This window comes from Hylobates moloch, unplaced genomic scaffold (genome assembly GCF_009828535.3).
Source record: "Hylobates moloch isolate HMO894 unplaced genomic scaffold, HMol_V3 SCAFFOLD_16, whole genome shotgun sequence".
Classification (NCBI taxonomy): domain Eukaryota; kingdom Metazoa; phylum Chordata; class Mammalia; order Primates; family Hylobatidae; genus Hylobates; species Hylobates moloch.
In genome coordinates this window covers 6131516-6157016 of record NW_026652291.1, presented here as the reverse complement: position 1 = coordinate 6157016, position 25501 = coordinate 6131516, and the positions used below count along the sequence as shown (strand labels likewise).

At 42.6% G+C, this 25501-nt stretch overlaps 1 protein-coding gene across 3 annotated transcripts in view; it reads right to left on the bottom strand.

Moving 5' to 3' along the window:
* Positions 1 to 25501, bottom strand: part of SETD3 (SET domain containing 3, actin N3(tau)-histidine methyltransferase) — an 85365-nt gene that overhangs the window by 51860 nt on the left and 8004 nt on the right. For all 3 annotated transcript variants that reach the window (XR_004244557.2, XR_004244556.2, XM_032134824.2), the window contains exons 2-6: positions 18272 to 18382; positions 16068 to 16160; positions 13741 to 13889; positions 11671 to 11743; positions 10834 to 11090 (exon numbers count right to left, since the gene is read on the bottom strand). Coding sequence is in view for 1 of the 3 variants with exons in the window: in XM_032134824.2 (XP_031990715.1) it covers positions 10834 to 11090; positions 11671 to 11743; positions 13741 to 13889; positions 16068 to 16160; positions 18272 to 18374 (675 nt within the window). In the remaining 2 variants the exon portion in view is untranslated. The remainder of the gene's footprint in view (positions 1 to 10833; positions 11091 to 11670; positions 11744 to 13740; positions 13890 to 16067; positions 16161 to 18271; positions 18383 to 25501) is intronic.

The following is a 25501-nucleotide window of genomic DNA, read 5'->3' as shown; positions in this document are numbered from 1 at the left end:
GAGCACAACCAGCTTCCTCATAGCTTGGGGGAAAAAAAGCAAATATGCTTATTACTTCCTCTAAGAACGAGTATCTTTCAATCCCAACACAGAGTAAAACGAAGAGCTGGAGCGATCTTCTTTAGGGAGCTGGAAGAGACTGCCAGGAAGCTCACAGGCTGGACTGACAGGCCCACAGTCCTCAGTCAGCAGGGCCACACCCAGCTTTCTGTGAAACACCAGCGCAAGAGAGGAGATTTTAAATAAGATTGCTCTGCCCTTAAAACAAGACTATTTCTTTGTTCCAAAATTAAGACCAGACACGACCTTAAAGACTAAGACAGTGGTTTGGTGAGCCCCTGCGGCTAGGAGCACAGGCTTTGTGTCTAACAGACCTGCTTGGAGTCCAGTTCCAGGGTGCAGGTACCACAGGCCTCCGGCAGGCTGCTCAACTTCTCCCATTCCCCGTTTGAAAAATGAGGACTCAAACTCCCTCACCGGGTAAGGATCAAAGCCTGAGAAGAGAGCCGACACTGCACCAGGGAGAGTCACTCTCACTGAATCCAGTCCTCGTTACAGTGGCAGTGGCAAAAGCGTCGTCTGCAGCTCTCAGCACAGCTTCAGCCCCCTTCTCACGCAGTGTCTTCCATCTGCAGCCACGGGTTTCCTATGACGTGGAAAAGAGCCACTCCGACAGAACAGTTCCAGGGGCACACTGTGAAGAATGCTACTTACCTCACTGGAAAAGTCCTCCAGCCAATCCAGATGAACAACCTGAAAACAGACATCATTCTTTCCCTTCTATGCCCCATAGTATCTACCTAGTTCCCATGACCACAGAATGCAAGGATTAAATCTAGATTCACGGCTCATCAACCTCAACACCTCCGGCCTATGAAACTGACCGCCTTGTACCCTCACCATCATCTTTGACTCTATTCCGTCCCTCCTCAATTTGTAGCTCATACCCCTCAGTCAGCAGATGTAATGTTACCATGAAGTTGACTGAGAACAAAAAATGTCACATATGGAACATGTTTGCTTCTAGGGAAACATTTAAGTGAAACTGAGGTCAGGAAAATGGCACACAGGAAGCAGTGGCCACAGACACTCTTTGAACTCTGAGGCCAAGTGAACTTTATAAATTATCTGCTGTGTTATGCATCAATTTCAGCAATTTTTTATTAAGTAATCCATGCAAAAACTGCACAAGACACATACTCTCAAATTATAAGTGACAAGGAAATCAGGTATCTTTACATGAAGAGCCATCTAAAACAATTTTTGTATCAAATATACAGTAATGGATTACATAGTCTATCAAATAAAATAAATATCCATATCATACTGATATGAATAGCTGAATAAGTAAATAAATGTGGAAGAAGGGACAGCTCTTCCTTTTAGTAAAATTCCAATGAATGCATGTAGAAGAAATAACAGAGACAGAAAATCACCACTTGGCAAACACTACAGTAGTAACTATTACAGACAAAAATCATGATAGATACAAAAACCAGTGGGTGAAAGGATGGTGAGAAACAGGATATTTGCATAGTCTCAAAGTATCTTTCTATAAGGTATTCATAAGGTATTCATTAATTATAACAGAAAAACAGTAACTTCTGATGGAAAAACCAAAAAGACATATTGATTCATGTATTCCCTGAGAAGAACACACTTTACTTCCATGGTATTCTTGCACAAAATGCATAATTTCAGTCTACACATGATAAAATATCCAACAAATGCATATTGAGGGACATCTACAAAGTAACCGGCCAGGCCAGCAGTATTCTTCAAAAGTGCCAGGGTCATAAAAGACAAGGAGAGACCAAGGAACTATCCCAGGCTGGAAGTGATTTGAGAAGATTCGACAACTGAATGCAATATGGGATTCTGGAAGGGAAAAAACGGCATTAATGCCAGGACAACTGGTGAAATTCAAATAAGGTCTGCAGATCAGTTAATAGTACTGTACCAAGGTTGACTTCCTGGTTTAGATCATTAAACTGAAGGTTGTCTAAGATGTTAACTTTAAGTGAAGCTAGGTGAAGTGTACACAGGAGTTCTGTGCACAAATTTTGCAACTGTTTTGTAAGTCTAAAATAATTTCAAAATAAAAAGTTAAAAAACAAACAAACAAACAAACAAACTTCATATCCCCAGAAACACTAGTCCCTATCCCTGGTGTGATACCTCACACTTAAGAGAAACCAACAGAATAGAAGAAGCTGAATAGGGAGAGGAGCCCCATGCCAACTCAGAGTGACAATTTGGAATACAATCTGTGCATAAACTGGGACACTGCTGAATACAACCTATGCCACCAGAGGAGTCAAAGTTATATAAAGCATATGTGTATTTTCCCTTACAGTGCTAAAGGACATGTAGCTATATACAGCGTATGCTACTGAGCGTCTAAACCCTTTCCGTGAATTTCAGGGCCTTGGGATCTTTAAGCTGATGCCCAGAGGTTTTCACTCTAATTTGGTACACATTCCTGAAGGCCTCATGTATTATCAGAGTTCTAAATGTAGATGAGAGCTTTATGAAAACATAGGCTAAATACATCTCTGGAAATTCACATCTTGTGCTATTCTTGTGTAGCTCTGTCAGAGACAAGTAGAACAGCGGGAAATGTTTGTATTTAGCCACAACTGCCACAGGATGCCAAGAACCAAAAGTGACATCTTCCTCTGCCTCTTGGCGGGCCCTGTTTTCAGAGACAGGCTGCAGCAACAGTAAGTTGTGAACATGGCTGCTTGTCTCTTCTGCCACTCAGCTCTGGCTAGGTAGGAGTTGCCTATTCGAGGAAGATGGCCAACTTGAAATTGCCTTACTCCATCCTGAAGCATAAGGCAGGAAAAGGGGGAGGCTGCTGCAATGATGCTTGCCTCGAAACAAAATGCATGGCAGTTGATACACATATGAGTTTCTCCATCTCCATACCTTCCCCTGCACTTCTCAAATGGTTGGATCAACACAAAAGAAGAAATCCAAGTAAGGTGTGACAAATCACTTAAGTGATGAGATCAACTGAAAAATAGTAGTAATCAATTTAAGAGATATGCCTCTATTCCGTTAAACCCTGTATGCTTGCATTTACTTAAAAAGCATTATATTCAATCTCAACAACATAGAAAAATGTACATGTCTCTAAGATGAGCTAATCTTCAGACAAGCTGGTGCCCCACGTTACAGCACCGGGCCCATTACATGGTACTGATTATCAAATAAACAGTTCATTCACAGGGTCTATTAATTTCTTTTTCATCGGCATAGATGAAAAACATCTGAGCTAATCATTCAACTATGTTAAGGTAAGTAAAATCTGATAGGATATACTTTGCTTTCACACAATTATAGTACTTCAAAGTAGGGTTTAAGCCAAACCCTACTTTTCCACTTATTTCTATCACAAAACTGGTCATCCGTTTCCATGCAAAAGTCTGAACTTACAGCTGAACTTTAGTATGTTCTGATCTGTTAGTATTTTTATAGGGTTAAAGTTGCAACAGTTTTAAATGCCAAGTTCAGCCTTCCACCATGAGCCCTCTCTTCTTCCCTGGCCTCTGTTTCACAAACTGACATAAATTTTAGCTCCATTTCATACAAGCCTCTTCTAGCCTTTGGCTCAGCCACAATTTCCAAACTTAGCTTCTGGAGTTTGGGTGGTAGACACTCCTCAACCATCAAGCTGCAGTATGATGTTTCACCAGCAGGTGCTGCATCTTTTTTCTTTTTTTCTTTTTTTGAGACAGGGTATCGCTCTGTCGCTGGATTAGGGTTAGGGTTGGAGTGCAGTGGTGTGATCACGGCTCACTGCAGCCTCAACTTCCTGTGTCTAAGTGATTCTCCTGTCTCAGCCTCCCAAGTAGCTGGAACTATAGGCATGCGCCACCATGCCTAGCTATTTTTTGTATTTTTAGTAGAGACGGGATTTTGCCATGTTGCCCAGACTGGTCTCTAACTCCTGAACTCAAGCCATCCTCCCACTTCAGACTCCCAGAGTGTTGGGATTACAGGCGTGAGCCACCACACCTGGCCCAGGTGCTGTATCTTAATACAACGAATGCTCTCAAAATTCCTGGAGCTTGAGGCTTCTGGTTACACACTATCATCTGTTGAACACCTGAAGGATACATACAGTGTGTGTCAAACATCTCATGAAGAAGATGTCAAGAAGAAGATATTTGACATATACTGTATGTAGCCTTCAGGTGTTCATACAGGTGTTTTACATTTTGCAATGTAAAAACTGGAAGGACTCCTCAAAACTCGTAAAGCCCAAGCCCCTACCATACACATGAGGAAGAGCAGGGGCCCAGAAAGACTTTGTTTTTTGTTTGTTTGTTTGTTTTTCCCAAAACGGAGTCTTGCTCTGTCGCCCAGGCTAGAGTGCAGTGGCACGAGCTCGGCTCACTGCAACCTCTGCCTCCCCGGTTCAAGCAATTCTCCTGCCTCACCCTCCCAAGTAGCTGGGATTACAGTCACACTCCACCACGCCCGGCTAATTTTTGTATTCTCAGTAGAGATGAGGTTTCACCATGTTGGCCAGGCTTGTCTCAAACTCTGGACCTCGTGATCTGCCCGCCTTGGCCTCCCAGAGTGTTGGGATTACAGGCGTGAGCCACTGCGCCCAGCCCAAGACTTTTGTTTTAAACAAACTATAAAGGCACGTTAAAGACAGATGGTGATCTGCACTAAGTGCCCACACTAAAAGGTCCTGGATCAAGGAAATCTGCTGGGAGGACAGAGCACAGAAAATTATTTTTCTAGTTTTCAGGCAACCACCACCAAAGAGAGAAAAACAATAAATAAAAAATGCAATACAGAGAAATCGACATGAAGAGATGTATAAATACCAAAGTTAGTACTGGTGCTTTTAGAATTAAAAACCCTAAAAGCCTGAAGCAAGCTGTAAGGTTGCATGGACTATTATCACTTCTCCATGCTCCTCTCCCAAAAACCAGAATCACCACCAGGGATGCACAGAACTGAATCGTGCTTGCTGTCACTCCCAAAGTACCCAGAGACAGGGGCTGCAAGCCATGGCCTGCAGACCTCCGAGCCAGCAGGCAGATCCGGGGGGAAAAAAATAGGTTTCAGTTCACATGCAGAGTTTGGTGCAGGCCCCCAAGAAAACTATTTTAAATGGGAAATCACAGATAAAAATTGCAAATGAGGTTCTTGAATTTGGAGCACCCTGCCAAATGATCTGCAAGTTCATTTCTCTGGGGAGAGGGTCCCCATGACCCTGGAAAAGGTTAACAGCCTCAATGCTGAAAACAGAAAAAAACTGAGAGCAGGTCACAGTAATGGAATATGAACTGGGAACTGATGTAATAATCCTCTCTCTCTCCCTGAGTGACAATGCACTGATGAGGTGACCTACTAAAAGGAGCAAAGGCCTAACGTCTGATCCTGGAAAAGCATGGGAAAGATACATGGTTTGGTACTGAGATGAGAAAATATGACACTCTTATAAAACAACAGCAATGCAATGTTTACATTTGTGTTCACTCCAATTTATTACTTAAGACTTTTGGAAGTGATGAGAACATTCTAAAACTAGAAAAACAGCTAGACTCAAAAGACAGTTTTTTAAAAAGATAACTTTTGCTTAAGTGTGTTTTGCTTTGTCATGAACCCTCATTCAAAAGCTCTTAGCCCACAGCCTATTCCTTCCTGTCACAGCAGTGCACCTCATTCTAGGGTGCTTACAGCTCCTATTCCAACAGGAACTTACTTTAAATCATTAGAAATTTTCTACAAAAGTTCATTATTGGCCGGGCGCGGTGGCTCATGCCTGTAATCCCAGCACTTTGGGAGGCCGAGGCGGGCAGATCACCAGAGATCAGGAGTTCGAGACTAGCCTGGCCAACATGGTGAAGCCCCGTCTCTACTAAAAATACAAAAAATTTGCTGGGCGTGGTGGCGGGCACCTGTTATCCCAGCTACTCAGGAGGCTGAGGCAGGAGAATTGCTTGAACCCGGGAGGCGGAGGTTGCAGTGAGCCGAGATCATGCCACCACACTCCAGCCTAGGTGATAGAGCAAGTCTCCACCTCAAAAAAAAAAAAAAAAAAGCTCATTATTATGTATTATCAATACGTAATGATCCCTTCAGCCACTTAGTTTTACCAATGTTAAGTGACTGTCACATTTTCTTCTTCTGAAAAAGAACCACACCTGAACTGCCCACGTGGTCAGCTTAATGGCACTTACTACAGGTAAAGACTGCGCTTTTCACACTGGAGCGTGAGACAACCCAAGGTCTTAGGAGAAAGCAGGGTTGTTTTCCTGCGATACTCATCTGACTTGATGGTAAGTCACTTAACATGGTTTTAAAAATAGCAAACATTATGATTTGCATGAACTTTTAAGATTTAAAAACACAAGTCCAAAAACCAACAACAAAAACACGAATCTTGGAAGCAAATGTTTTTTTTTTTAGACAGGATCTTGCTCTGTTGCCCAAGCTGGAATGCAGTGGTGTGACCATAGCTCACTGCAGCCTTGACCTCTTAGGCTCAAGTCAACCTCCCACTTCAGCCTCCCGAGTAGCTGGGACTACAGGTGTATGCCACCACACCTGGCTAATTGTTTGTAGAGATGGGTTGCCCAGGCTTGACAGCAACTTTGAGCTTGTGACGAGTCACTACGGGTTTAGCCCCTAGACTTGCAGGAATGTTATTTTTGGCCACCAGGAGTTTTGTTTTAGTAGAAAACACTAAGAAATACTAACATAAGATATCGTAGGGACAGAAGGAGAAGTGATTTAAAACAAAACAAAACAAAACAAAACCAAATAACATGGCCTGAGAGTCAAACACGAAATGGTAATAGCATAAACAGAGCATTTCTACAATGAGCACTGTGTGCTAGGCACAGTACTAAGGGCCTCACATGGATCAACTCACTCTGCTCGCTCAGCAACCCTAGGAGTCAGGCACTCCATTAGCCCCCTTTACAGATACGGGAAGGAAGGCACGGAGACCGGCCAAAAATGGCACAGTTCTAAGTGGTGCTGCAGGGATTTCAGCCCTAGCAGGCTGGCTCCAGAGCCCGCCCTCTCAATTACCACAGAGCACTTGCTGAGGGAGCTTCACCCCACCATTTCCACAGTTTCCCAGAGGAAACTGACTCCTATTAACCACAGGTGCTATAGCCTGGCACCAGGCTAGTTGCTTTGATAAACAATCCAACTTGGGCTGACAATGGTCACACGAAAAAACAGGTCTTCATATTTTTATCTTACAGACTGGGAAACAAACTCAGAGAAGTAAAGCAACTAATTCCAAATTATATTTAATTCCAAATTATATGTAAATAGCAAAAGAGCTATACAATACAGATTTGTCTTACTACAAAGCATGTGCTCTTTCCACGCAGCCACAGCGTCTCTCACTTGGACAGTGGATACAGCTGTTTCAACTCTTCCTAACCACACTCAGTCAGGACTGCTTGGCCCAGGGGCCAGGGTTCCTTCCCTCCCATCACTCAAATGCTCCTTCCTGTGAAGTCCTCCAGCTAACACGGAGAACTGACCCCACCCCATCATGCGTATTGCATTTTCAACATGCAATGCCAAGGATCTCAACTCAGCCACTACTCCAAATCTGCATGATTTTATAACCTGAATCTTAGGTTTACATTTTTTCAGTGTTTGTTCCCTTGTATTTGTATCCTTAATAAGTCAAGTATCTCTAAACCTGGTCTTTTATTTGTAGGTTCTTAAAAAGAAGGGATATGTGGGCCGGGCGCGGTGGCTCACGCTTGTAATCCCAGCACTTTGGGAGGCCGAGGCGGGCGGATCACGAGGTCAGGAGATCGAGACCATGATGAAACCCCGTCTCTACTAAAAATACAAAAAAAAAAATTAGCCGGGCCTGGTGGCGGGCGCCTGTAGTCCCAGCTACTTGGAGAGGCTGAGGCAGGAGAATGGCGTGAACCCGGGAGGCGGAGCTTGCAGTGAGCCGAGATTGCGCCACTGCACTCCAGCCTGGGCGACAAAGCGAGACTCCGTCTCAAAAAAAAAAAAAAAAGAAGGGATATGTGTTAAATGCCAGTGACCAAATAAGTGCTCTGAAATACCTTCTCCTCACCACAGCATGCAGTTACAGCCAGGAAGAGATCTGGAATCAGCTAACGAGAAGACATTCTGAGAAAATGGTGAAAGTCACTCACAACCAGTGTTGGTAGGCCTCAGGCTTCCAATCATTAGGCGGGAAGGACTGTGATTTTCTAAATCGTATAGGTATCTGAGGTGCTTTGTTCTGTATATAAATACAAAGCAGGGTTTCTCAGCCTCAGCACTTCTGACATTTGGGGCTGGAAAATGCCTTGTTGTAGAGGCTGCCCTATATGTAGAAGTGTAGCAGCACCTCTAACCTAGATGCCAGTGGTACCCCACACTCCCAATTCAACAATAAAAAACGTCTTCAGGCTGAGTGAGGCGGTTCATGCCTGTAATCCCAGCACTTTGGGAGGACAAGGTGGGCGGATCACTTGACTCTAGGAGTTCAAGACCAGCCTCACCAACATGGCGAAACTCCATCTCTACAAAAAAATACAAAAAATTAGCCAGGCGTGGTGGCACATGCCTATAGTCCCAGCTACTGGGGAGGCTGAGGTGGGAGGATTGCTTGAGCCTGGAGGTCGAGGGTGCAGTGAGCCGTCATCATGCCACTACACTCTAGCCTGGGTGACACAGCAAGACCCTGTCTCAAAAAAGGAAAAAAAAAAAGTCTGATATAAAATAAAAGAACTTACATGTGTGACCAGACACATTTTGCTCTCCTCAGTTTCATACTTTTGACAGAAAAGTAACCAGTTTGATTTCTACTTTTTTCAAATATTCAGACTGACTTAATTGCAAAAAAATATAATCAACTATGCAGACTTTGATTACCTGGTAATTTTACATTTGTATGTTCCATATTTGATAGTGGTTGACTAAATTTTTCAGTAAAGAGGACTAATTCCTTTAAAAAGATTAATGCTCTAAGAATGTTGTTTTTAAAAAGGATATTTGTATTCATTATAAATTATACAAATTGTTCTTATTAGTCATGTAGGAATTTTATTACTCTTGGGAAAACTTCTCAATTAAGAGTTTACTTTTAGAATGTTCTCTAATTCCTGAGATGTTTACAATGACATCATTTACTACATAGAAGGTGGTATAATTTAATCCCCTTAGCATCTCAGCATCATCTAAGGCAGTTTATTTCAGGGGGTTATGAAGAGACCTGGCTCTTAAACAAATTGACAAAAAATGGTTCCATCTATATGAACAGAGTATTTTAGTGACTCACAGCCATTGAAAATCTCATCAAATTTTGAAGCAAAGCTGCACTACTTAGTTAATACCAAAGTAAACAGACCAGTTAATACAACGAAACAGCCAAAGCTCATTCACACCAAGCAGGTTATCAGAAGACCTGCCATCATCCTAGACCCTCCAACCTGCCAACAGAAGAGAGTCCTCTCAGAGCAGGCTACCAGTGTTTGCAAACTAGAGGCACATTAGTAAAAAGAGCCAGCTTGTAGTTCATTGTCCACTAAGAGAAAATGACAAATACTTAGACCTACTAAAGTCAGCTTAACCTTTAGTCACGAAAGATATACCATTGAGAACTAAGAATAAAAGTATAACCCTTCCAGGTCATGAAGAGCCAAACCAACCTTAGGCTGCAGGAATGCAGGTGCACACTATATGAAGAAGCAAAGTTTTGATTTGGCTTCATCAATAGTTTTTAAATTAAGCCAACTTGAAATAAAAGCTATATACATACCGTATGACCATTCCTAATGACTTCCTAAAGTTTAAAGTTTAGAAAAACCAAGTGATTGATTTCCACGTGAAGACAACAGTCATATATAATTTTTGACATATTTGAAGTGTTTGCTGGAGGAGGAGACGTAACTGAGTGTAACATTCTTGTGTAATAAGCATGCTACAAAGTGAAAATAATAAATGGAAAGCAGTATCACCTGTAGCAATGAAATGAGGTTACCACTTCTTGCAAATAAAACATAGCAAGGATAGACCATTTAAGGAACAACCAAATCAAACCTAATTCAGGTTGTCACACCGCCCAAAGACAAGGAAAGCGAGCAATTAGTTCACTTGCCCACTTGTCGTATCTCAAGAACAGCAGCCCAGGAGCTGACTCTTGAGTGATTCAGATTGTGCAGAGTCAGGAGAAGGAGCCATGCCACCTCTCAGTCCTGGTGGGGACTGTGGCACTGGCCCTATTCCTTCTGACTGCTGTTCAACTGCAAATGAAAGATAACAGTGGCCACACCACCAAAATACAGAAAGGTGTCATCATAGGTAATTCAAATACTTGGGGCCTTATAGAGATTTCTATGAGAAACTTTTACTGAAAACAAATTAAAATTAATACACAGTACACGCTGAAAAACGTAAATGTTATAATTTGCTAAATTAACTGTCAGTATTTCACACTAACATATATAGAAAAAAATTAACATTCATTTTCTTGAAAAATTTATACACAGAATAACTTATTGCATTAGATATGCTTTATGGCTTTTAAAATTTCCTTGTGATCTTTTGTTTACAAAAAAACAGTGATTTCAATAACTCAGGAACAACTGCTGCTTGTATTAACACTACATACTGATGAAATCAGATATATGTATGTAACCGCATTTCACTGATATTTCTGTAAAAACAATGAAATGTATTTTATATTTTCAATTTGAAAAGTAAAATGTTTAAGTATCCTTAATAAGACGTCAAATGGAATATTTATGGACTCAATTCCTCTTTCCTCCCCACTCTGTGAAATATATACTTAAATTGCAAACAGCTGCTCACCTGGATGACTTTATAGAAGTAGGCGTACTGTCGAGCTGTGTTTTTATACTGGCTGAAGACATCATGTATAGCTTGTGTGGACTGAAGATACCGAACTTCATCTTCTTCAAAGTAGAGAGGAGTGTCATATTCACTGGGGAGGGTTTGAATGTAGGGCTGCCAGAAGGAGTTAGGGCTGGCTCGCTCACACAGCAAATGAAAGGCCAGTGCGATGTTTCCCATGGCTTGAAGGATTCGGTCTTGAGAATATAAGGGCCCTGAATTAACCCAGAAGTTAACAGCGTTAAGTTCCACAAACTTCTTAAAAACTTCATTTAAATATACGCTTACAAATTACAGAAAAACTAAAAGGTCTTGTAACATTTAAAGTCAGGTACAGGCTGGGCGCAGTGGCTCACACCTGTAATCCTAGCACTTTGGGAGGTCAAGGTGGGAGGGTTGCTTGAGCTCAGGAGTTTCAGACCAGCCTGGGCAATAGAGCGAAACCCCGTCTCTACAAAAAAAAAAAAAAAAAAAAAAAAATTAGCCAGGTGTAGTGGTGCACACCTGTGGGAGAATCACTTGAGCCTGGGAGATCAAAGCTATAGTGAGCTATCGTGGTGCCACTGTACTCCAGCCTAGGAGACAAGGCGAGACCCTAGCTCAAAAATAATAATAATAATAATAAATAAAGGTCATGTGCATCTTTTTTATAACATTAAATGAAAAACAATGCATATTTGAGGGAATATTTTGCCAGTTGAGAAAAACCAAGTATGATCCTTAGTGCCACAAAATGGAATTTTACATATTTTTGTCATTTGTACTTTGCCTTGAAGAGTCAGAAATTATTCTCACCCAACACTGAATTTTTAGCAGATTCAACAGTCATTAGTAATTTTCGTGGAACCCATAAAAACAATTCTTCTGCCTAGGGAAAACAAGTAATAGGAGAATCATCAAAACACGGTACGGTCTTCAATCCAACTATACCTACAATCAGAAATCCAATCACATGTGAAGTACAACTTAAGGCTGCATATCAGCACTTCAAATAAATATTCAAATATATTTTAAAATGTAAGCATTTATCTTATAGTTAAATGAGTAGAAGTATAGCTTAAAATCTGTTTCCAACAGAAAAACTAAAAACTACATATGCTGAGAAGCAAATAATCAAAAAAGGGACTTTCAACTTTAACTTGAAGCAAATATAACAGTTGGAGTAGAGCATAAAGGTGTTTACTGTATTCTTTGCTGTACTTTTAAGTTCTAAAACCAGACCAAATCAAAACAAAATTCCTGCCTCCAACAAAAGCCCTAATCTGTCGACGTGAATTACTATTACTACTGAGTTCTGAAGCCAAAGCAACATTCCTTCCTCTACACAGTTATCTCTAAAGCACAACAGTTACTAGTGAAATCACATGCCCAGAAGACACGTTGGTTTACAAATTTGTTTCCCAAAGCTTGTTCTCATTTTTTAGCAATACAGATGCTTCCTTTTGCTGTGTCCTGTGTATCTACACTGCATAAAACATGCACATGGCGCTCCAACATGTGAGGAGACAGCAAGAGGGCAGCTGTCTGCAAACCAAGAATGTCTTCACCTAAACAGACCATGCCAGCACCTTGAGATCTTGGACATTCAGCCTCCAAATTGTGAGAAATAAATGTCTGTTGTTTAAGACCTCCTCCCCAACCCTCACCTCCCCACAAAAGCACATAGTGAGGAAAGTCCACAGCTCGGATCTTCTGGGCAGCATCCACACAAATACTGCCTTGAATTTGGCACAAGGGAAGAACATGTGGCATCCTGCTTTCACCAATGTCAACTATTAAGTTATTTGTATGTGTCTTGTCCCTTACTATATAGATTATAAGCATCATGAAGGAAGAGACTGGTTTTTTTGGAAGCAAGATACTACCATTCACACAGCAGGCATTTAACAGGTATCTAATATACCAGGGTGTGATTTATCAATCTATCAATGAAAGTTTAACTACAACTTAGCCAAAAATGTTGCTGGAGGTTTGAGGGGGCCCAAATAACACCCTTTCCTCCACCCAAGTTCTGAAGCAACTGAGAGAGAGATAGAATACAACAGATGGTCACCCAAAATATCACCTACTGAATCCCAGAATTAGACAGACTCCCCCACCTAGTTACAGGCAGAGCTGGATCCCCACCGCCCTCCCCACGTGTGGCCTGCCCCTGCAAAGCTTCCAGGGCAGAGAGCAGAGTGGAATGAATGCATACAGGCAATCAGCTCCCATCGAGAAAAAGGCCAAGTCCAGTTCCTTCTCCCAAACTCGGCCAACAGATGAAGGAGTGCCTCCTCTTAGAAGAGACATGAGTGAGGGGTGAGGAGAGGCCAGGCATGGCCAGTGACTGCTGCTCCCTTCATGTGGAAAGAAGAACCACGAACCAAGAGGGGAGAAAAAGCTCTTCTCCCTTAGCAGGTGGCTGTTTCTCTCTTCTCTCCCTATTGTCACTGGTATTGCCATTTCAGTGAGCTCCTAGTACCACCTTCAGCCTCATAGTCATCCATTTCAGACACTAGTAGGCACACCCACACCGCCAGTCCTCCACCCACTCACCTCCAGTAAGTTACAAAATCCAAACCATGAGTCTACCTCCTTATCTTTAGGTAAATCTCAAAATCCTGTGAGGCATGTTCTATGGTCTCCTAACAGAGGCTCAGAAATGTGAACTGACTTGCCCCAGTCACTGATTAGCAACTAGGAGGATAAGGTGGAAGGAGCTGCTTAGAACATGAGCCCAAGGCCCTTCTAGGCTGCCTATCTGCCCACAGGCTCAGAACTAGAACTCCCCCACCACACGTCTACCTCTTCACCCTGCGCCCTCTACAGCACACCACAGTTCAAACACATAGACCCCTTGAGACCAACATTTTATAAACTCACCTTGATATCTCTTGTTGCTCTCAAACCAAAGCCCTCTTCTTTGAAGTTAACCATTTCAAAACCCTCGACAGAAGCCCCATTTTCAGAGGCCCATTTCATTAGATCAGGAAAGTAATCTTCTCTTTTTCCATCAAAAGTAACGGACAGACCTATATTAATCCACGTTTTAGAAAACAAGAGCTACTTTTAGGACACATATCATTCACACGTCTCTCAGAAAATAAAAACAGGCCATAACTAACACTGGAAATAGTCTTAACATGCCAATCTTGAAACCAAAACTAATCACCAGATGGTCACAGTACATACCTTAACTGGTGACAGGGAAGAAGCATTAAAATCCTAAACTCCCTGTCAGTTACAGTGAAATATATACTGATGCTAGGTAATATAAATATTGACTATTAGGTACTATTAGGTAATATGATGGCAAAGGGGAGAGAGCTTCTATTACCATTACTATGATTTATAGAGCAGTTTTCTCCTTAGAAGTCAAACATGCCATCTCTCATATTCACGTTTGCTTTAACAAAATTTCCATTAAAACAGAAATGAGTAGCTCACATATGTGCACAAAGAGACATGGGAAAGGATGAGCCCCACAGCCCTGATTCTAAGAACACAAAACGGTAGAGCTGTAAGCCAGAAGGCTGTAAGGCAATTTAAATGAGCTAGAGCTATGTGTATCAACATAAGTATAACATTAAATGTGCCACGGTGGTTTTTTAAAAATCACATAATATGACACCATTTATGTAAATTTTTCAAATATCAATTACAACCATATATTTCTATGGGCTTATTTATGAAGTAGAAAACATTCACAGTGAAGATGAACATCCAGCAAGGAGGGAGGGAATGGAAGGGGATGAAAATGTGATGCTTTGGCTGTATCTGTGATGTTTTATTTCTTAAAAACAAACACAAAAACAAAACCAAGGGCTGAGGAAGGGAAAGGAAAGCTGACCCGTGGGTGAGAATAAAAGAAAGGACAATGTGAATACAACTTTGACATGTGCTCAGCTGGGGTAGCAGATTCTTGGGCATCTGTTATATTAATTTCTGAACTTTTCAGCATGTCCTATATAGTCAAAAAGATGAAAAGACATGCATAGAAAAAAACATTCTGTTTGGATGAATAAAAGGAGAGGAACAGGAACTTTACTACGAGGAAGCCAGGTGTGGCACACGGCTCAGACGCCTGTGGCCATCTTACCACAGGATAATTAACAGTCAACCTGATATGTGAAGAGGGCATGCTGGATATGCGAAGATACCTGCTAAATGGCGAAAATGACCAGAATGAGGAATATTCGAAGACGGAACTTACTATTCACTCCCTGAGAACTGGCAAATGCCCTACCCTCAGTGTCAGGTGTAGTAAACAGTATCTACGCAGAAAAGAAACTAAGGCGCTACCCACTTGCTCACAAAGGATTAGCACAGACTCCTATTTAGTGCAAATAAACCCATTATGAAGGAACCTGTTTGAAAACACCCATTATGAACTCACCATTTTGGAGTCTGAGACCATCTAAACTGAAGACTACATGTTTAGAGATGTGTATGGAAGAGCAATAAAACCACTACTTCAAGACAGCAAATAAAAAACAAACCCTCTCCTGAGGCTCTTCATGACCATAAGAAAGGGAGTCTCAGAAGACAGCCCCACATTCCAACACATGCTCCTTAGATGTTTTCTGCTTCTACCTTCCATGCGGTCCTGCATAATAATCTTTACTTTTTGTGCTTTACAGAACAAAAACAGTAGGCATACTGAACGAGCTTTTTCAAACTCACACTTAGCCCCACGCCAGCCTGGATGAGAATCATTACAATGGCGACTGCATACGTCCTGTAAAAACACAGCTTAAGGAATATGACCACACCTCTTATTTAACTGAGATGTGTGTGAGTTCATCATAAACCTTGCTAATGCATTAACCAATCAGTATTTATTTGTGTGTTAACCATATACACTATATGCACTGTCCTGAAAGTCAAAAGGAAGTAACAGTATAAAAACCAGATTTAAATAAATACTTTATAAAATGTAAATAAATAAAATTGTGTCATTTTAGCACCCAGATACAAACATTTTATTCCCCTAAAGCTCAACATTCTCACCCTTTCCGAAGCAGGTAACAGCATCTCAGAAAGGGGAGAAATCCTGCTAACTGCCCTCTCTCCCGGTCTGCAAGCCCCACTACAAGACCTTTCAGAGTGACACCAATGATGCTGAGACCTTTACGACTCGTCAACCCTCTGACCTAATCAAGTTTCTACATGACGTTATTAAAATACAGTTATCATTCTAGGAATTTTACCTTTTTGCTTTTTCCGTATTTTCTCAACTAGAGTCCGGATCTGCACATACTCTTCCCACTCTTTTCCTGGGCCAGGCGCCGGACTGCTGCATTCTGTAACATAAGAGGCATGGTACTGTAACACTTCTCTCTTCCAACTTAACCTACTAGTCTGCAGAAGAAAGAGGATTTGGACTTTGCTGTCGCTGTTCTGGGGTTGGTTTATTTTTAAAGACAGACATATGACAGCCATGATAATGAATGTGAGAAGTACAAGGCAGGTACACTTCTCAAAGCAGACAAACCCTGGGGAATCATAAAAACATCCCCCACTTAACGTACCCAAGAGAGAGCACTGAGCGAGCACCTAGCTCACATCCACCTTATTCTTAGTTAACTCTTTTTAGAATATACTTACTAACAGGAAAATCTATGATAAAAAGCTAAGCTAAAATGCAAACTATCCCCCCAAAACTCTTCTATATGGCAAAAAGAAGTTAATAGTAAAAGTCAACCTTTCTTTTTAGTTAAACCCCATAACAATGATTCCCTAAGGGAACCAGTTAAATTGGACATAAGGACAATTAGTCGACAAACATTTCACATCCATGTGTACGGCACTATATTCAGCAGTCTGGGGGAGTTGCAAAATGAGATGGCAGAGTCACTGCTAAAAAAGAAGCTAAGATTCCACTGTGGGGCCAGAACCAAAAGACCAACACTCGAGGCTGAGGTGTGAGTTTGAAAGGCTGCACACTGGGCACCCCGCCTATTGGCAGCTCTTTCTTTTCACACAACTGCATTGGTTGAGACAGCCCCTTCCCACACTCCTGCTTAACCTCTGGGGCCCCTTTGCTCTCTATTAAAAGAGTATATGTGGCAAATAACTAACAATAACTAGATACACGCTGAGTCTTAACTATGAAGGGTAGCCAGGCTTACTTCATTCTCCAACAATAAGCACTCACTGAGGCCTGGAACAGGCCTCAGAGATGAAGCAGCAGTGAGCCTGTCCTCAAGCTGCCAGAGGCAGGGGAGCTCGGCGAGGAATGGTCAGGACAGCCACACTCCACCGGCCCATAGGGTCCAGGGGAGCACTCGAGAGGGACCTGACTCCAACTTGGCTGTGGCCTGCTTTCTGTCTCAAAGGGAAAGCTGCATTTTTACTTGAGGTTTAGCCTGCCACATAATCTAAACATGGACAAACGGCAACGGAGTGACCACAGCTACAGCCAAGGCACTAACTGCACCAATTCAAATTCATAATTTTAAAAAGTTACCAAATTACACTAACTTGCTAAAACAAGTAGAGGCACGTAATAGATATTTCATTTCCTTAAACCAAGAACTCTCAAACTACAGCATGTAAAAATCAGATACACAGCCGGGTGCAGTGGCTCACGCCTGTAATCCCAGCACTTTGATAGGCAGAGGTGGGAGGATCTCTTGAGCCCAAGAGTTCAAGACCTGCCTGGGCAACATGGCAAAACCTCATCTCTACAAAAAAATTAGCTGGGCGTGGTGACACAGGCCTATAGTCCCAGCTACTCAGGAGAATGAAGTGGGAAAATCACTTGAGCCCAGGAGGTCGAGGCTGCAGTGAGTCGTCATAGTGCCATGGCACTCCAGCCTGGGCGAGAGAGCGGGACCCTGTCTAAAAAAGAAAAAAAATCAGAAGCACTGTTAATTGAATCACCAAAAAGAAAGGCGAGCCATTCCAGTGAGGGGCAGAGCTCTGAAGGCCAGGTCTCCGAGAGGCATGCTGGACTCCCCTGGGCTAACAGCCCGGGAAGTACCTTCACACACCACATCTCACAAGGCCCTTGGCTCATTCCCTGAGACAGTTATTATCTATGTTTACCAAGAAGAACACTGAGTTTCGGAAGGGTTCAGTAATCTGCCGAGGGGCACACTGTGAAAAAGCAGTAGAGCTTCTTCTCGCCCACGGGTCCTCAGGGAAGACCATGTTCCAGGTGACTGTGCCATGGAAGCTCACAATTACTTCACCCAAGCCTTGTTAACAGCCACACAGTTCCGACGGGCGTTTCCATCCTCACAGGTGAGGACTGCAAGCCTGAGAACCTCTGTGACTCGCCCAGGCCCACAGCTAATAAGCTTGGACCTGAATATCAGCTTGTTTGATGCACGCGTCCCCATTCTGGTGACAAAGAAGAAAAAGGCACAGCCACCACATCAAGGCAGGGAGAGCCCAGAGGAGGACTTACTCTGCAGCAGCTCACTGGTCAGGTTCAAGATTTCCTTCGGTGACACAGTTGCTGTAGCACCAGTGCCGGATTTCTGAGTTTTTACTCGACTCTTCTTACCCATTTTTCTGACTACAGAGAAGAGAAAGAAAAGAGAAAAAAATTACATTACCAAAGAACAAAATCAAGTAATAAAACATGTCCAACACACGGCAGTGTCTTAGTCTTCAGAGGCTAAGATTTTACCTTACATATGCCATATCCTGAAGTTTTCTTCCAGAAAAAGAAATGTGTAGTATTAGTATTTAGAGGTTTTCAAATGGGAAAAAAAAAAAATCTGCTTTGTAGTCTCTGGAAGAAAAGTTTGTTCTTTTTCACCTACAAAAACTATAGTAGAGCAAATTTTACTCTAGATTTTTTTTTTAATTACACAGATTTCACTGTGCATACTAACATATTCCAGGATACTAGAGAGATAAAACCCATGCATACATCATACACATATGGGCATAAAGACATAAAGACCTATATATTCTCTCCCCACTTTGCCTGAAAATAATCATTTCCCATTAACCATAACTGTATTATAAGCAACTGATTACACTCTCTGGACAAATGCTGAAGACGTTTTAGAGCTGGAAGACACTCTGGCGAGCTAGTCTAACTCCTGCATTTTGTTCCATGGGAAATCCCAAGCACCTTGCCTGGGATTTCACAGGAAGCTGATGGCAGACCCGGGACTTGAACAAGGTCTCCCATCGCATTCCAGTGTGCCACACACGGGTCCTCTGTCTGTGGGCACGTGAGAAATGATGAGCATATTTTCACACGCAGATGAGACCATGTGGTATCGGACACACCATGGTGTCCTGGGTAAAGACCCTATGAGATAATGCTTGCTTGCAAGGGCTTTTAACAATAGGTCTCAAAGAAAGTAAGGGACATGGATGTGTGAAGATTCAAAGACAGGGACAGGACTAGAATCGTGAGGGAAGCACGGTGAGGAAGGGAACCCGGCTGGAGAGGGGGTCTCTAGGGAAGCCTAGCGAGGCAGCCACTCAAGACAGGGTGACAGTCACTGCCAGAGGAGTCTGGCTTTGATTCTCCAGAGACAAGGGGCTAAGATGATGACCCAGGAAGATGGAGAAAGTGTCCAGCCAAGAAGCTGGTAGGGCGATCCATAAGCTAATGAATAACAAACCACCACGAGGATGGCCTCCAGAAGCCCCGGTCAGTTACACTTTATCTCAAGTGAGAATCAAAAGCAGACTTTGGTCCATTTGTTTTTTACAAAAAGTAACTATCACCATGTGAAGAACTATGCTAGGGCAAAGGTTTAAAACATATTCTCCCACTATACAGAAGACCACTGACTCTGTTGTAACATGCAAATATGGTCATGTGCTAAAATAGTAGGACATCACATTATTTAACAGGCTAACATGTGTATCTTCTCTTATGTATCTAACGTATAAAGAATAATGTGTAACACATTAATCTAATAAGTCTTCTAAAAATCAGTGTAAAATACACAGTGTCAGTCATCCTGGAATAAAAGGAAACTGGTAAAAATACGTAAAACTTTTGCAGCAATAAAAGGAATTTTTTTCCATGATCGAAAGCAGAAAATTTAAGTGAGGGGAGGGCAGGATGACAGACAGCTTAAGCACCTTTTCCTATGCTTAAGAACTGTCTTCTTAGAAGAGAAAAAAAGCTCCCCATGGTTCTGGCTCACAGCCAAGAGCAAGGGCACAGCCTGGACACACCACCTCCATCCTTCTGGGCATTTCAGGCCTCCCACATCTGCGGACGGCATCTCTGTAGGACCACCGAACTTAACCTGAAAATAACTAAAACCACCAAGGAGTCTGGTAATAAGGACGTTAATCACACTTCCAAATATAGCGGGTCTGCTGGCTTGGCAGGAGGAGCCACAGAAGCATCCTGTGAGCAGTGGCTTAGCTGGCCTCTCCCTTCAGCCTTGCCTGAAAGACCTTCTGCTGTGGGAACCTGTAAACGAGCAAGAACGTCACTCTGATGAGGAGCTCTAAGACCCTTTCCTTTCTCCTAACAGTAAGTGAGCCTGGGAGACGGCTGTTCTGCACCGGCTCTCACGGGCTGCCCACCAACAGCTACAAAACAGGCTTTACTCGCTCTGCCTGCAGCCCCTCACCTCCCCCAAAGTCTTCCCTCAGCGATCCAACCAACTCCAGTTGCTCATTGATGTAACAGCAGCTGTTCCCTGGAGCTCAGTATTTACCCTCTGCCAGGTGCTGGACTAAGACAGAGCTCTTCATTTGATCTTCCTCGCGCTTTAAGCAGTAGATACCATCCTCATCTTTCAGATGACATTCTCAGAAAGGTTAAGTCCCTTCTCTTCGTCCAAGGTCATGCATCAGGTAAGAGGTACAGCTAGAATCTGAACCCAGAGCCACTACCACACTGCCTCTGTTTAAATACAGATTTAAAAAAAAAAAAAAAAAAAGCGCATGGCAGCAGGGGGTCTTCCAGATCAAACACCATGGGATATGGCCCCACACCCCCCCACAGCCCTGCCAGCAGCCACTCAGCCCACACCTGGGCAGCTCCAGCCACTTCCTCCTGCACCTCCTGAACGAGTCCTAGTGGTTAGACCCTAACATTAGTCTCGTACATCTCTCTGCCCAAGCCTGTTCCTGCTGCTTAAATCTACCCTCACTCTGCCACCACCCTAAATAGCAGGAAATCACATTATTTAACGGCTAACATTGCTATCTTCTCTTATGTATCTAATGTATTAAGAATAACGTGTAACACGTTAATCTAATAAGTCTTCTAAAAACCAGTGTAAAATATACAGTGTCAGTCACCCTGGAATAAAAGGAAACCAGCAAAAATATGTAAAACACCCTCCCAGCAACACCAACGGCTCCCAGTCCCTCTACAGATGTCATCATGTGCCTCCTATCTCTGCCTCCCCATTTACCCCTTGACTGTAATATTTTAGTCACTTATTCACAAACTCTTGGTTTTCTCTAAAAATGCTGTCCAGGAACCCCTTAAAGTCTACCTGGTCTCCCCAGTCACAATCTTCTCTTCTCTGCACTTCCGCAATTCCTTGTATGTTCTCCCATTATTGCTGGGCCCCACTGTACTCAAAGACTTGCTCACATACCAGCATTCCTTCAGATAACAGGCTCCTTGAGGACATACAGCCCACCCAGGCCTCAACACATGGCAGGCGCTACACAGAGGATGCCACCCTGAGCTCCCAGGGAAAAGCATCCGCACAGGTCTTAGGTCAGGTTACAACCTCCATTTCTGAAGCTTCTACCCAGGTTTCCATCCCCTTGGAACGGACAGGAAATTTCTAATTCCTGCTCCACATGACAAACCTTTAAAAATATGGTTACAATGATTTGAAAACAAAATACATTCCGTTGACAGTAATTCTATAGTCGAGTACTTATAACTCCAATTGTTCTCAAGATTTCTTTTTTAAGCCAGAAAACTGCTGGCTTTTAGAAATGAGTAATAGGTGTATAAATACAGCAGAGGTGTAACTTCAAAACACACCAGTCAGTACATTAGCCCCTGGGAGGGCAGATATGCTAGAACGCAATCTTCAAAAGTCCTGTTGGGTGATGTTTATGCAGTCACTGAAGCCACTCCTAGCTAAGACCCTCATCTCCAGCTCTTTCAATCCCTTCGTGATTCATTTCCCTGCCTACAAGTCCTCCCCCACCACAATGTCAACAGTCAGCCTTAATAAATTGAGGCATGAAATACAAACTGCATAGGCTGGGCGTAGTGGCTCATGCCTATAATCCTAGCACTTTGGGAGGCCAAGGCAGGTGGATTGCTTGATCCCAGGAGTTCGAGACCAGCCTGGAAAACATGGCGAAACCTTGTCTCTACAAAACAATATAAAAATTAGCTGGGCATGGTGGCACAAGCCTGTAGCCCCCAGATACTCAGGAGGCTCAGGTGGGAGGATCCCTTCAGCCCAGGAGGCAGAGGCTGCGATGAGCTGTGATTTTACTGCACTCCAGCCTGGGCGACAGAGGGAGACCCTGACTAAAAAAAAAAAAGAAACCTACAAACCGCATAGTGCACGAATTCATGGACTCATCCCCATACATGCAAGGCCCCACGCTTGCAGAAGGTAGCAAACACACCAGTCCTTGCCAGCAGTCCTGATGAACCCTTTTGCAACCAGTCCTTCCCCCAGTAGCCCACATTTCAACTCCTATTACCATCGATTAGTTCTGCCTATTCTTAAACTTCATATAAGTGGAATTCTACACTGTGTAGGTTTCTTTCGCTCACACATCCTTCCACAGCTCACAGGATAATGCGTAACCTCCCTAGCAAGGTCTTCGAGGGCTGAACTGCCTCACCCCATTTTACATGTCCAGCTTCATCCTACCTTTACACAACACGGCTCCAGGGGACTACTCATGTTCCTCCCTTTTTCTGGAAGGCAGCTACCCCACTGCCTGTCCCCTTGTCTTCTCCTGGCAACATTTTTCACATACTTCGAGGCTCTACCAAAATGTCCCCTGTGGCGTTAAGGGAAACTCTAGACTCTTCCAAGCAACCCTCACGCCCAACAAAGTCAGTAAGAAAGGGTCAAACTCAAGTTTATTACAGATGCTAAAGAGTTGGCTTATATTGGGATTCTGTCTTTTGGCAACTTCTTTGGGCTGTTTCTCTCCCGTGGGGATACAGGCTGTAAGGTAGAAAAAGTGGCTAGCCCAGGTTAGGCAGAAAGAATCTTGTCTTAATTAAGGATGGGGGGAGGGGGGCTACCTATCCTTCTTCCAGTAAGTGTATCTCCCTAGGGCACAGGATCCTAGACCCAAGCCATCTCCTCAATCTGTTCCCCCCAAAAACAAGTTTCCAGGGCTCTTCCAGTAAGCCTCCCCATCAGCTGGGTCTACCCTGTCTGAAGGCTCTCCTCAGTCCCCTGTACCCTGAATCCCAGGCAGTCGGGCGTGAACTTAAGTCATGGAAGGCAAGTGTTTCTCAGTACCAGTTCTGTAACCTACCTACTATGAACTTGGAACCATCACTGTCCCTAAGATTCCTTTGTCTCTGGGTTCAGTATGGTTTGGCACTAATTCTAGTATTTGTGGGACACCCCTAACTCAAAGCACCTTGAAGGCAGATGCCCTATATGTACTTCGTTCAGCCCTAAACATCAGGTTTTCCTGTGAGTTTGCCAGCTCCCCACATCCCACCTTCCCTCAGCCCCTTGGCCTGGCTGTCATTTCCTGACATACACACTCTTCACTCTGTTACTTCAGCCAAAATGCCCTGACCCCTTGGTGAGTATGTCAGGGTCCTCCACCTAAAATTTACCTGGCTAAAACCCCACCTCACTAACAAGGTCTCCTCACCACACTTCCACAGCACAGTCCCTGAACCTCTGTGACCTCACCCACTGCAGTCTAAACTTCTACCCACTGTCTTGTGGCAGAAAAAAACCCAAAGCTTCCATCTCTGTATTACCCATAGAGTCTAATATAGTGTCACAGACACATAAAAGGTCAAAATTTGTTGAGTAAAAGAAAATCTTTGGATAGTATATTTGAATATATTGGTGTTACCAATTTTCACATTGCTCCCAACAGTGATTAAACAGTAGTCAAAATGAAACATTTACTGAATATTTAATTCTACTAATGAACTATGATAACTCTCAGAAGTAAAAATATAAATTTATATAGAGAGATGTAGATAATTAGAGATAGACTGGCCATACCATGAAGGACAGGGGTTAGGGTTAAGCTTATGTAATATCACACTTAAAAAACGGTTCTGTGGGGGCACAGTGGCACATGCCTATCATCCCAGGTGCTCAGGAGGCTGAGGTGGGAGGCTCTCTTGAGCCCAGGAGTTAGAGGCTGCAGCGAGCTATGATCACAACTGTGAAGAGCCATCGGGCTGGAGCCTGGGCAACATAGCAGAATCCTGTCTCAAAAAAATTTTTTTTAAAGATGTTCTGTTTTCAAAGTCCAGTTTTAGATAGAAAAGCTTTAGGACATTACATTTAATAAGAGAGACTCTGAAAAACAAACTGGAATTTTTAAAGCATTATTGGTCTTTAGAAAGCAATAAAGCAGGAATTAGTCTGTTTCTGATAGAAAAGGAAAGCTTACGGCCCAAGCACAGGGAAAAGCTCCGTGGGCACTTGTGACCAAGGACACGAGCATCCGCCCATGACCTCCCTGCATCCCCACCATAGCCCACAGAGGCCAGCAGTGACCACAGCCAGTTGTCAGGAGGCTTAGAGAGGGCTGTGACTTGGCCAAGAGACCACAGCTGCCAAGCAGCAGACCCACTGAAATCCTGCATTAGCTCCAGCATATATAGGTGGACTCTAAGTATAGGCAAGCTTGATTAAACTAAGCTGCACAACGTCTCTGTGCCTATAGTATGTTCGCTGTTGCAGAAGACAACAAAATTGGACAAAACCAGGCCTGCAGTTCCCAAGGATGAGGCTGGGAAACCAAGAATCACACTCAAAATAAAGCAACATGGATAATTCCTAAAACACATAAGTAACTAAACATAGAAGGGCAAGAAATAAAGTACAATTCAAGAAGGATGACTAAATTTTAAGATTCAGTGTGAGAAGGTGTTAGTATCCAGTATGTGTGGTTTCCTAAATTCACCCCATATTGCCTTCTTTTAGTGATCAAAAAAGATTCATGCCATGTAAGTTCCCCAACCTTATGGATTTAAATAACTACCCTTTTCATTTATGATTCAAAAGTCTGTTATACACAGTGAATAATTTTCATGATCATTTCAGCTGAATTTGGGGCTAAATTACAAGTTTAAACAAATGAAACAGTCAAATAGGTATTCTGAACATCCTTCATGCTCTTCATGAAAAAAATATATTAAACATTCATCAAGTTCCCACAAAGACCAAATGTTCATTTTCAATATTTATTTCCAATATTTATATTAGGAAAATATAAATGCATACTAAATTAATTATATGTGTATACACATACACACTCAAGTTAAATTACAAATATTAGCCAAAAGGTACAATGCTAAATCAAAAATTTTTTTCCACAAAGTTTAGACTGAAATCAGGTATAATTTACAAATACTTACTGAATTATCTTAAAGAAAACAGGAAAATATAGGACCAAAAAATGATTTAAATAATACTTAAGACAAAAGAAAATATGAAGAGTAGCAATACAGGATTGATACATGAATTATACAATTATAGTTACTCATTCAGAGGAA